Source organism: Schistocerca piceifrons, chromosome 4 (genome assembly GCF_021461385.2).
Source record: "Schistocerca piceifrons isolate TAMUIC-IGC-003096 chromosome 4, iqSchPice1.1, whole genome shotgun sequence".
In the NCBI taxonomy this organism is placed as follows: Eukaryota; Metazoa; Arthropoda; class Insecta; order Orthoptera; family Acrididae; genus Schistocerca; species Schistocerca piceifrons.
The window spans coordinates 323269387-323283402 of NC_060141.1; the positions used below are offsets into that span (position 1 = coordinate 323269387).

At 39.7% G+C, this 14016-nt stretch overlaps 1 protein-coding gene across 4 annotated transcripts in view; it reads left to right on the plus strand.

The window, feature by feature from the left end:
- Nucleotides 1–14016, plus strand: part of LOC124795494 (activator of 90 kDa heat shock protein ATPase homolog 1-like) — a 97020-nt gene that overhangs the window by 37282 nt on the left and 45722 nt on the right. For 2 of the 4 annotated variants that reach the window (XM_047259543.1, XM_047259544.1), the window contains 4 exons: nt 5144–5265; nt 7388–7494; nt 7583–7708; nt 7786–7887. In XM_047259543.1, coding sequence (XP_047115499.1) covers nt 5202–5265; nt 7388–7494; nt 7583–7708; nt 7786–7887 — 399 coding nt within the window. In that variant the 5' untranslated portion in view covers nt 5144–5201. The remainder of the gene's footprint in view (nt 1–5143; nt 5266–7387; nt 7495–7582; nt 7709–7785; nt 7888–14016) is intronic. The other 2 variants (XM_047259541.1, XM_047259542.1) reach the window with 1 other exon arrangement.

Genomic DNA, 14016 nt, shown 5'->3' on the forward strand with positions numbered 1-14016 from the left:
CCCTGCCTTTGATGGATAGGAGACACTTGTGACCAGACTGGAGTAGGTGGTGGTGGGAAGATGTATGGGACAGGAATTGCATCTAGATCTGTTACAGGAATATGAATCATGAGGCAAGGAGTTTGGAGCAGGTGTTGTGTTGGGCTGGACAAGGATACTGTGTAGGTCATGGTGGGGAAATATCACTGTGTGAGTGACTGGTGGGAAGAAGAGCAGGTAGGACATTCCTCATTTCATGATCAGAGTTATTTGAAACCTTGATTCAGTTGTTCTATACCTGGGTGGTATTGAATCACAAGGGGATTGCTCCTTGAAGTGGAGGTATTGTTCTGTCCATATCAAACCTAGCATCCACCAGCAATACTTCCACTTCGACAGTTGCCACCCATTCCATGCAAAGAAGTCCCTACTACACAGCGTAGCCACCTGTAGCCATCAGATCTATATTGACAGGAAGCCCCTCTCAAGACCTTCAAAGACTGTATTTACCATCCCATGCCTTGTGCACTATCTCTCCAATCACACACCACCTCCCAAAGTCTAACCATCCAGCCACAGAAGAGCATTCCCCTCATGACTCAGTACCACCCAGGACTGGAACAACTGGATCACATTCTCTGCTATTGTTTCAACTAACTCTTGCTGTGCCCTGAAATGAGAAATGTCCTGCCTACTCTCCTTCCCATCTCTCCCACAGTGGTATTCCTCTGCCTACCAAACCTACATGATATCCTCATCCATCCCTGCACAGCCTCTGTTCCTAGCACCTGTAATAGACAGATGCAAGACATGTCCTATACATCCTACCAAACCACCTGCTCCAGTCCAGTCACAAGCATCATCTATCTGATCAAAGGCAGGGATATCTGTGAAACCAGTCATGTGACCTACAAGCTAAGCTACGACCAGTGTGCTGCATTCTATGTGGACATAACAACCAACAAGCTATCTGTTTGCATGAATGGCCAGCAACAAACTGTGGCCAAGAAACAGCTGGACCATCCACTTGCTAAGCACACTGCATATCACAATGTTCTTCATTTCAGGGACTGATTCACAGCCTGTGCATCTGGGTTCTTTTCACCAGATTTTCTGAAATTTACATGTGAGAACTCTCCCTGCAATGTATCCTACCTTCCTGCAACTCTCCTGGCCTCAAGCTTTGTTAGTCATTGTCCTTCACCCACCTATCCTCTTCCCTGTTCCCACTACAGCACCACACAGCCTCCTATTTCACCAGTGCACCCAGAGTCTTATTTCTCTCCTTTTCTAACCCTCCCCCCCCCCCCCCCCCCCCCCTTCTCGTCTAACCTCCTGACTGCACCTAGCTGCCCTATCCTCTCTCTGCATTGTCCATGTATGCTTTCACAAGCAGCACCTTACCAACCCCCATCCTACCCTGCTATCCATCCTCCTCTCCAGCCCAGCCTCCTCCTTATTCACACCACCCAGATTGCTTCTCCCATCATGCATCATGCATAGCTGCTCACAGTCTGGCCTCAGTAGACACAGACAGTGATCTTGTGTGTGTGGGTTGCATTTTCATGAATGTGTGTGTGTGTGTGTGTGTTGTCTGATACAGAAGAAGGCCTTTTGCCTGAAAGCAGTGTTCCTGTCGTGCCTGTTTGTGACTCAACATTTCCACTGTACTCCACTGTATGGCAATTAACAGTCTATGCTTTTCATAATATTGTCAGTTGCATTGGAGAATTCGAGTTGAATAGGACAATTTGGAACTCCTAAAACAATTCAGCCACATGTATGCTTAAAATCATTGCAGATCTTAGGAAGAGACAAATGGAATAATGTTCGGGGGCAACGTCTACTGCGTTTAAATTAAGTTGCGACTCTTAAGAGTTCAGTACGGAGCAAGTGGAGGGAAGCATAGTTGCCAGCATGTGACGCACGCGTCAGCCGGTGACCACAGTAGGAGGCCAAGCCTACTCAGCATGGAACCCATTGCCTCTACAGTGTGAACAGCAAGCAGTGCAAGCCGGTCGATCTGTGATCTTTCTCAACCGATTTTAAGGAAACTATTTGGTACTAATCCTCATTCTCGCATATCTTACAGTGTAATTCGTCGGCTTCTTGCTGAACCACCTGCCATTTCGTTAATGGTCATAGTTATTGTGATATTTCGATAGTAGATAAACTACTGCAAGAAATTCTTATTTTGCGGTGACAAATAAGTATCACTATGAATTTGTGCTTTGTGCATATTAGGTTTCATGTTGCTGCATACTAAATGTAGGTAATAAATTGAATTATTCTTTAAACTTGGAAGGATATCACTGTCTGTTTCCAATCTTGAGAAAATGGAATGCATTTAAATCTATGTTATGAATGCATGCGTCAGTGGGGGGGGGGGGGGGGGGGGGAATCATAAATTCCTCGTATTCCACAAATGGTCAGAGACATCAAAACGAAATTTCAGCAAAAGATAACATGCAAAGACAAGAGTGTTTTGCCATATGTTTAATAGGTGGAACTTCCATATCTACCATGGTATTTAAGCAGCTACAGATTTTTTCAATGAAATGATGTAATTGTTGAGGGCCATCGACTGCTGATGAAATGAGAACTGCTGTGGGATTTGTAACAATATAAGTGAAGAAGTTAAAACTTTTATTTTTACACTGAGAATGGGCTGTTTCATAAATTATTGACCTGACTTGCACTCAATTGTTAGTTTAACAGTATACTGTTTCAGGATTCTGTCACAATTTCAATTGCATTAGAATGTTAGTGAGAAGAATATTTCTAATCTCTGCTATTTCTGTAATGTTTCTAATCTCTGCTACTTCTGGACAAAAGAAGCACATTTGAACATGGCAACTAGAGAAGTTACGTATTCTTCAAAACTTGTCACAATCCTTCATGAATAGATGTCTCCTCAACTACCTTCTTGGTATGATTCAAAACTCAAGACCAATCTTGTCATGTAACATTTGCGGTGGCTTCTTTTGTCAATGTTTGAATCTCAATGAATGTAAATTTCTTGTTTTTTTGTCACATTACTTTTCACCTCTGCCTATGTACTCTGTCACTTTTAAATGAGGAACCCTGATTAAATTATTCCCTTTACTGTTAGCCAGTTTGTATACATGTTAGCGTGAAGTTTTCACTTGTACAGCCCTACAAGTACCATTAAATTTGCCTTACACATGCTACATTCAAGTTTATCACATGGAACATGAACAAAATATCCGTTTTCCTCCAGTGCAGTCTTGGAGCTTTGTGCATCACAACAGAGTGGTATGGTGTTTTTTCCATTACTGTTGTCAAATTCTGAGGAATGTTTTGCATCAGAATGTTACTTTCCCAGCCGGTGAACATGTTCTTGGATGACACTTTTATTGCAAATCTCATATTCAGACATACTGTACTGTTGTTATTAATGCAACGTCCGCACAATATACTTGTTCACAATACCTGACAACTACAGACTACCTCATTGCCAGAAAACACAACTTTACAATGAGAGCTGACGAACGACTATTTATTCCTGGTGTGGCAACAGGGGTGCTTTACCAGCCAAACCTCTTGCGGCACGGTAGGGAAAGCCGGCTCACCATTGGTGTTACCTGGGCAATGGCGTTACGTCTCCTTCTGGTCAGCCAAACATCAAAAGTCACAACTAATTTTAAACACACTATAATCTTTAATAGAGAAAGTATTCTTTGCTCAGAAATGTGCTGTAAGAATAATATGTTGTGCTCATCCACAACCATCTTGTAGACATCTGCTTAAGTAGTTAGGCATTCCGACTACTGTTTTACGGTATATGTATTCCTTCAGGAAGTTTCTTGTAAATAATCTTCTACAGTTCAAAGTGAACAGTGGTGTACATAATTACACAGAAGAAGGAAAAATGACATTCATTACTCCACATCGAGGTTGTCTTTAGCACAAAAGGAGTGCACAGTGTTGCAACAAAATTTTTTGATCACTTACCCAGTGGTATAAAATGTGTGACAGAGAATAAAATAAAATTTGAAAACAAACTTGAGAAAGAGTCGTGTTGACTACTCCTTCTATTCCATGGAAGAATTTCTATTATTGTAATGTGTGAAAGGTGGTGAGTATGAATTACTAACTTACATATGTATATCTATGTTTTCTTTTTGTAAAAAAGTGACAGTTTAGAAATGTTCATAATCTAACCAAGTGTACAATTAATTTGTAAATGTAAAATGACTCATTCCACATCATTACAATTTATTGTGAAAATGTTCCAGAACATGACACCTCCTAACTTACTACTATATCACAGGTTTCTTCCTATTCTTTCATATATCCACTGAGGCTCTACTATGATGCTATGCAGCTAGCACACATGGGAGAATGGATGGGTTATCCACAGAATTGTGTGTGGTACATTTGGTAGTCCTCTGACTTGAAAAGGCAGAGATCCATGTTCGTGTCTCAGTCTGGCACAGTTTTACCAGCCTTATGTAATCACTCCAATTCATACTTTAGAAATACTGAGAGACTTGCTTCTAAACAAAAATCTTGCCAGTATGGTTACTTAATGCGCCCATCATTGTGTTTGTGCAACATTGTGTGCTTGAGTGAATGAACTCATGAGCCGAGAGTATTTCAGGGGCTTAATTTTGGCTGGAATCGTGTTTCTGCTATTTCCAAGGGGAATTTTTTTTAACTCAGTGGAAGAAGTCATAGTAGACACATATTAAATCACAACTTAACTATAATTTGCTACTGCACCACCTCAGTTGAATGTAACAATGTGTGACTAACGTGATGCAAAGGGCAGGGGGCATCGGATGAGGTAGTGTGTGTGTGTGTGTATGTGTGTGGTTTAAGATGTTTGTATTCTGGCACCTAAAATTTTAAAAATAAGCACTGGAGTATCTGGTATATCCCATTTGGACATCTAGCTATATACTCACACTAGAACACTGTAACAATGTTTCTACTAGTCCATTTGCTGAAATTTTCTTAATTTCCTTGCCAAACTTGTGGTAATCATATCCATATATTCCTAAGCATGACTAAATCAAACTTAGAAACAAGCATTACAACAAAAAATATATGGAGTCTGTTGAAAGTAAATTATACATATGGAAAAAAGTCAAATCAGTTATAAAAATTATGTGTTACTGCACATCACCTTATTTGCCAGGTTGACTTGACTGTTAGCACACCCCAGTCCTGAAGCTGATAGATTGAAAGACATTATCATGAAAGATGCAAGAGAACTTATTAGACTTAAGTTAGCAAATTATGTAAAAACATTAAAAGAGGGTAAGCTTCCATTATTTAGAGCAAATCTTTGTTGTTGTTGTTGGTGGTTGTGGCGGTGGTGGTGTGTGTGTGTGTGCACTTGCGCGTGTACATGCGTGTGTGTGTGTGTGTGTGTGTGTGTGTGTGTGTGTGTGTGTGTGTGTGTGTGTGTGTGTGTGTGCTTGTAGTAGTATTAGTAGCAGTAATAGTAGTAGTAGTAGTAGTTGTTGTTGTTGTTGTTGTCGCTGTTGTATCTTTGTTGGTCCTTTGATCATTTTGTACAATGATGTGGACAGGCCATTTTAAATAGGTATAAAATACACACTATTAGATAATATAATGTGGAAATGAACTTTTTTCTCAGTTACATTGTAAAACAAATCTATGTGTTCTGTTTCACATCTCATAAAAGATTTATCCATGTAATTTTGTTCACCCACAGGACCGGTTCGACAACATTATTCCACAAAAGTGACTTATCATTTGACGCCCCCCTTCTCCCTTGCACACTTAGACTGACATCAGTTTTCAGTACTTATTGTGATACACGCTGTATACAAATCTTGTACTTGGGTGTCCTTCTCAGCTTGGCACTCCAGGTGGCCATTACTAATTGTGATGCATCGTCTATAGGAAACTTACAAGTGTGGCATCTCTGGCTCCCTCCCAAACTTGGTACCCCAAGCGGCAACTTGAGTCAATTGAATCTCAAACTGGCCCGACTCACCAAATTGCTGGTCTTTGTCCAGGTTACAACAGCTTTTTGGTACTGAATTGCCTAAACAATCAAAACAGAGTAACAGGAACAGAAAGATTCTGGTATTAGCAACTTTTTCAACTCTTTCTCAAACATTCTGTATGTTCTCTTTACTTCTGCAGGCAATGCATTGTAGATTATTTTAGGTTTATGTAGCATGCTTTATTTGATATAGGGCTTTGCTATGTACATTTTGATGAAAATTATTACTACTTCTAGTTTCATAATTGTGAACTTGGCTGTTTAATACTGAAAATTCCCTTATTCCTGTGAGGTAACACATAAGGGCACAACCCCCCACCCTACCCATCCCCATGCACACACATGCTACTGTCATTCCAAAACATTTTAAGATATAAGTATATTTGCTCAACATTTTGTTCAGTTGGGCATCATTTTTTTCCCTATGTTAGCCAAATGCTTAGATACTTTGTGTGAGATGTTTGTTCAGTGCTACAATCCAATGATTATAGTATTACATGGCTTTCTGTTTTAAATCTTATATCTCTAAACCTTATCCACATCATTTTTTCTTGATTACCACTATGCAGTTGTGTGTCAACCATCATCCTGCTTCATCTGTTATCACAGTGACCTTCTGGTGTAAATCACATGCTTTGTGTTCTTTAATAGAAGTGCTAGTGCCATCTGTGAACAACACTAGCTTCTGTGGGACAAGTCGTGTGTAAATCATTTATAAAAATTATGAATATTGTAATGTGTAACTAACTTTCATGTATTCTGAAAAGTAATTTTAATTTTCATGATATATTTCTACCACCTGTTACACACCAGAAAGATACATCTTAAACCCAGTTGTAGGTCACTCCGCAGACACTATATTAATATAATTTCCTGAGAAGCATGTCATGATCTACCAGATCAGAGGCTATAGATAGGTGTAGAAATAGTTTGGAAGTTTAATTAATCTTAATTTACAGCGTTCAGCAATTGCTTCTAGAAGTCAGAGACAATTGTTCGTATATATCTGTATTTTCCTTACACCAATTTGAGGATTAACTAGTTTTTTTTTAAATTTTTATTCAAAAAGTTAGAGATAATCTTTGATGCACGACTCTTTCAGTTATTTTAGAAGATCTTGATAATCTGCTTTATACATTTTTGCATCTTGTATATCGTTCTTTATTGTGAAGTAGCTTTTTAATAACTGTTTTAGATTTTTTTGTTAATGTCATTATTCTGAATGATACATTGAATATATCAGTTAGCTGAGAGCCTATTTTGCTTGAACTTTGTTTAATGCCTCTATCCAAGATACCACCGGGACTATATGAAGTTTTATTTCTTACTTTTGTAGTTGTGTTTCTTACTTATGTTACAGTCCACTGGATACAGAGTAACTTGCCTTTTGTGATTATTTTCCAGATTTCAGCAAAGGCATGATTTTGGCAAGGAAGAGTGAGGGAATGAGTGAAACTAAGACAACAAAGACTGGTGACACTGAAAGGTTATCTCAAGTACTTTTTGAGAAAGTAAGAAGTGAAATTTCACATCCATGCTTTTCATGAGTTCATATAGAATGATTATCTTTTTGCATTAAATTCTATCTTATTTTCTTAGGTTCCAGTATCAAAAAGTGAACAAGAAGTCAAGCAATTAAAAACTGTCAAAACTGGAACCCTAACTATGACAATTAAACTACAATGCACTAAGGAAGAATTTTATTGTGCTCTTACAAATAAAGAGGTAATCAGTGGCATAATAATATTAAAATGTTTATATTACAAGGAAGGTAGATTCTGTCACAGCTGATATGTTTTCAGATGGTGGAAGCTTTCACTAAAAGTGGTGTTAAAATGGATGTAGAACCTGGTGGGACGTTTGAGTTACTCAGAGGAAATATAAGTGGACAATTCTTGGAGCTGGTAAGAAACTTTTACAATGTTATTACTTTATTTGTCCCAGATGGGTAATATGAGTCTTGTTTTCCTTGCATTCATTTGTATAGTGCTGTGAAAGATCTATCAGTTCCAATAAGAGCTGTCATTCAGTTTTGATGAAGTACCATACGTTTCATTAGATTAAATCCAAGGATGCTAATTACCAATAAAATTGGGCTATCAATTAGTTGTAAACAAACTGATAATAGTTCATGCTTTTATATGCAACATTCACTTATGTGGTAGGGTGTATTACACTTAAGGCACACTGATGTGTGGTACGTGGCAGTGGCCTTTCTGTGACATGGAAAGCTGGGCTACAACAGTTTTGTGTCAGAAGCAGATGTTGTCTGATGTTTATGCAAAGAACTGATAGAGCTGTCAGCAGTAGGAAGCTTAGAAATCATGATCACCACAGAGCGAACTGAACTGATGAAGTTCATGTAAATCTAAAATGCTCTTATAAAGAAGAACATGTGTATATATATACACACACACACACACACACACACACACACACACACACACACACACACACACACACACACACACACACACACATGCAGGTAAGCCTGTGCCCTTGAATGAATTCAGTGGGGGCGATAGTGTAGAGGAAGGGGAAACTGTTGGGTAGAGAGTGACGAAACACTGGGTTAATGGAGACTGAGGCCAGGAGGATAACTGGTGTGAAGGATGTGTTAGTGATTTGTGGTTTATCTTTTTATCTGAGGCAAATACTTGACATACTCCAAATAGTGCTGTAGGATACAGAGTTGTGTGTTCCCAGTGTGCCACAGCACATAATATGATGTAAATGCTACATGTTTGCAGTCCCACTGGATCATTGGCTGAGCTAATTAAATGTCTGACAGTATGTGGTGGTCAGAAAATTGTTTTGACATTGAGTTTTTCGCAGACTCTTTGCAATATCAGCTGTTGGTTGTCTTATGTATAAAGAGAGAACAGCCACAAAAATGCAGGATATTACCACAAACAAATTAAATTAAAAAATGTGTGCAATAGTGTCCGTATTAAAAGTGCCCAGCTCTTAAATGGGCCTCCAACGAATTACAGAGGCAAACCTTGATCACAAAACAAGAGGTTGTATTGTCAAAAAAATCCACCATCCCAATCTGATCAGCCAGAACATTATGACCACCTACCTAATAGCCAGTACGTCCATGTTTGGCATGGATAATAGCAGCGACACGCATGGCATGGAAGCAATGAGGCCTTGGTAGGTCACTGGAGGTAGTTGGCATCACATCTACACACACAAGTCACATAATTCCTGTAAATTCCGGGGAGAGGGGCAGTGAGTTCAATCACATCCCACATGTGTTCGATCGGGTTCACATCTGGCGAGTTGAGCACCCAGCACATTAATTGAAACTCATCACTGTATTCCTTGACCCATTCCATGACACTCCTGGCCTTGTGACATGATGCATTATCTTGTTGAAATATGCCGCTACCACCGGGAATCATGATCGTCACGAAGAAGTGTAAGTGGTGTGCAACCAGTGTACAATGCTTGTTGGCTATCATGGTGCCTTGCAGAACCTCCACTGGACCCATGGATTCGCATGTGAATATTCCCCAGAGTGTAATGGAGCTGCTGCTAGCTTGACTCTGTCCTGCCACACAGGTGTCAAGGAGCTGTTCCCCTGGAAGACGACAGCATGATGAAGAATGTATCGGGATTCATCAGAACATGCAATATTCTGCCACTGTGCCAGTGCCCAGTGTTGATGGTCAAGTGCCCCAGTCATAGATACCAATGTCAGGGTGTTAACATTGTCACATGGATGGGTCATCAGCTGTGAAGCCCCATTGTTAGGAGTGTTTGGTGCACTGTGTGTTAAGACACACTTGTACTTTGCCCAGCATTAAAGTATGATTTTAGTTCTGCCACAGTTCACTGCCTGTCCTGTTATGAGAGTCTGGCTAGCCTACGGCATCTGATATCTGTAATGGGGGGTGGCTGCCCAACCCCATGACGTCTGGATGTGCTTTCACCAGCTGTTGAAGAGACTCACCCCAACACTCCTCAAACACCTGAAAAATCATGCAGTTTCTAAAATGCTCATGCTGAATCTGCAGGTCAGCACAGTCTGCCCATGGTCAGACACAAATAGATTGTGTGTCTTCCCCATTCTGCACACGAGCAGCACAATCACTGATATTACATGCACTGTGCATGTGTCTGACTAGCAGCCATTCCTCACCAGGACAGGTTATATCAATAGTAGATCGGTGGTCATAATGTTGTGGCTGATTAGTGTAAGCCATTTTACCAATAGTATGCTTTTGTTGTATGACTACAGAAACTGTATCTTACTCCGTTTGTTTGTGTGGCCATCTTCCGCAGCAGCTGTTAACATCCATTATTATAGGTTATCTGTATTGGGCTGACTGTAGTGTAATTAAAAAAGAATTACACCAGACACACTTGGCTTTTATTTATAAAGCATCATCTGTGGCATTCTGTAAATTGGATACATACGTTTGTACATTTATGTTTTGATTCTTTTAAGTTAAAAACATTGTTTTCTTTATGAAGTTAGTCTGTAAGCTACTTACGGTATTTCTTTACACAGTCTGTACCTTCCCCTCTTGCTAGCAGTGGTTGATGTCGATAGGCTTCATTTCACATCTTCAGTTTTTGACATTTTGCATTATTTCCTGTGCTGCACTATTTATAATTGACTTTCTTAACTGTTTTTCATTCATCACTGCTACAGTGTTTATGCCTATTCGTTTGTTTTCGTTCATGTTGTGAGTGTTGCCAACCTATGATTTGTGTGTGTGTGTGTGTGTGTGTGTGTGTGTGTGTGTGTGTGTGTGAGAGAGAGAGAGAGAGAGAGAGAGAGAGAGTTAGTGAAATTGTCTTGTATGTAGACGTGAGAGGGGTGGTGTTTCTTTTTTTTCTTCTTCTTCTTTTTTTCCCAGGCTTCTAGAGCTAATAGCGGAACACAATTATTTTCAGTTCAATAATGAATTCTATTTAAGAAGTGAAGGATTAACAATGGGATATCCATTGTCCAGAACCATAGCAAACATATTTATGAACCATGTGGAACAAATTATATTTAACAAAATAGTGTCAAATAGGTATAACATCCTCTACTGGATTAGATATATGGATGATATCTTGTGCCTGATAGATGAACCAAACAATAAAATTGACCAGTTACACACAGACATAAATTCTGTTCATGATAAGATACATTTTACAATAGAGAAAGAGCAAAATAGACAGTTAAATTTCTGGGACATCACCATAGAGATTCAAAGCAACCAACACACATTTGCCGTATACCAAAAACCGACAACAACAGACACAGTTGTACACGAGTCATCACAACATACCAATTTTCAAAAGCGGGCAGCACTTAGATACATGCTCCACAGGCTAAACACTGCACCATTAGATATAGACAATTACAAAAAAGAAATGAATACTGTAATACAAATAGCCACAAATAATGGATACAAAGAGAACTTAGTAACAAAGCTGAATAATAAAATCAAGAAACAGAAAAGAACAAACACCCAACTGCCACCTACACATGGACAAAATCACACACAAAGAAATACACAAAATACAAGAATAGAAACTGCACAAAGTGTGAAAGAAAGAGAAAGTAAAAGATGGTACACAATGACATGCAACCACAAATACACACACAGGATATCCAATATTTTTTTTTAAAAAAAAAAAAAAAAAAAAAAAAAAAAAAAAAAAAAAAAAAAACAAGGCTTAAAAATAGTACACCAAACCAACAACTCAATTCAGAAATACTTCCCAAAAACAATAGGAAAAACTGATCTGTATCAGAAACCAGGAATATACCAACTGAAATGCAATACATGTGATGGAAGATACATAGGTCAAACGAGGACGTCATTTGACACCAGATAAAAAGAACATGTAGGAGCAAGGAAGTATAGGACAAATAATTCAACATTTGCAGAACACTTACACCAACACGAACATGAAATTACAACCAGAGACACAGACAAGGAAATCATAAGTATAAACAACAACAAAAAACACCTCCTCACCTTACAACAAAATTTCCACATCCAAAAAACCATAATAGTAAAAAAACAACTCATAAATGATCAGATCAACTTGGCAATCCACACACTCTTTAAATTGATTGACCACTTAATATAGCATTAAAAGTACAAATATAATCACAGGCTCCATTTAGCAATACCATTTCTCCCAGATCCATCCCATAATCTTCACATACACACAAAATCATTTCATAGGTTGGCAACACTTACAACGTGAACGAAAACAAACAAATAGGCATAAACACTGTAGCAGTGATGAATGAAAAACAGTTTAAAAAGTCAAAGCACCATGATGGGCAACAAGTATTGTACACTGGTTACACACCACTTACACTTCTTAATGACGATCATGATTCCCGATGGTAGCAGCATATTTCAACAAGATAATGCATCATGTCACAAGGCCAGGAGTGTGATGGAGTGGGTCAAGGAATACAGTGATGAGTTTCAATTAATGTGCTGGGTGCTCTACTCGCCAGATGTGAACCCGATCGAACACATGTGGGATGTGATTGAACTCACTGCCCCTCTTCCCGGAATTTACAGGAATTAGGTGACTTGTGTGTGTAGATGTGATGCCAACTACCTCCAGTGACCTACCAAGGCCTCATTGCTTCCATGCCATGCGTGTCGCTGCTATTATCCATGCCAAACATGGACGTACTGGCTATTAGGTAGGTGGTCATAATGTTCTGGCTGATCAGATTGGGATGGCGATTTCAAGTAATGAGTGTCCCCGACAATTTTGTGACAATACAACCTCATGTTTTGTGACCAAGGTTTGCCTCTGTAATTCGTTGGAGGCCCATCTAAGACGAGGTACTGGCAGAAGTAAAAGCTGTGAGGATGGGGCTTGAGTTGTGCTTGGGTAGCTCAGTTGGTAGAGCCCTTGCCCGTGCAAGGCAAAGGTTCCAAGTTCGAATCTCGGTCCAGCACACAGTTTTAATCTGCCACGAAGTTTCATATCAGCGCGCACTCCGCTACAGAGTGAAAATCTCTTTCTGGAAACATCCCCCCCTAGGCTGTGGCTAAGCCATGTCTCCACAATATCCTTTTTTTCAGGATGCTAGTTCTGCAAGGATCGCAGGAGAGCTTCTGTTAAGTTTGGAAGATAGGAGATGAGGTACTGGCAGAAGTACAAGCTGTGAGGACGGGACGTGATTCATGCTTGGGTAGCTCAGTTGGTAGAGCACTTGCCCGCGAAAGGCAAAGGTCCCGAGTTCGAGTCTCGGTCTGACACACAGTTTTAATCTGCCGGGAAGTTTCATATCAGTGCACACTCCGCTGCAGAGTGAAAATCTCATTCTGAATATGTTGTGTCTTTTGAAAATTGAGGGTGAGACCATTCGCAGAAAACTGGGTACTTTTAAGAACATTGTTTGCCATTTTGTCTGTGTGTATCTTGGATTGATTACAATACTATTTCCATCTGTGAAAAGAACTAATTCTTTTTGTTGTACACTACTGGCCATTAAAATTGCTACACCACGAAGATGACGTGCTAGAGACGCGAAATTTAAACGACAGGAAGAAGATGCTGTAATATGCAAATGATTAGCTTTCCAGAGCATTCACACAAGGTTGGCGCCGGTGGTGACACCTACAACGTGCTGACATGAGGGAAGTTTCCAACCGATTTTTCATACACAAACAGCAGTTGACCGGCGTTGCCTGGTGAAAGGTTGTTGTGATGCCTCATGTAAGGAGGAGAAATGTGTACCATCACGTTTCCGACTTTGATAAAGGTCAGATTGTAGCCTATCGCGATTGCGGTTTATCGTATCGTGACATTGCTGCTCGCGTTGGTCGAGATTCAGTGACTGTTAGCAGAATATGGAATCGGTGGGTTCAGGAGGGTAATACGGAATGCCTTGCTGGATCCCAATGGCCTCGTATCACTAGCAGTTGAGATGACAGGTATCTTATCTGCATGGCTGTAATGGATGATGCAGTCACATCTCGATCCCTGAGTCAACAGATGGGAATGTTTGCAAGACAACAACCATCTGCACGAACAGTTCAATGACG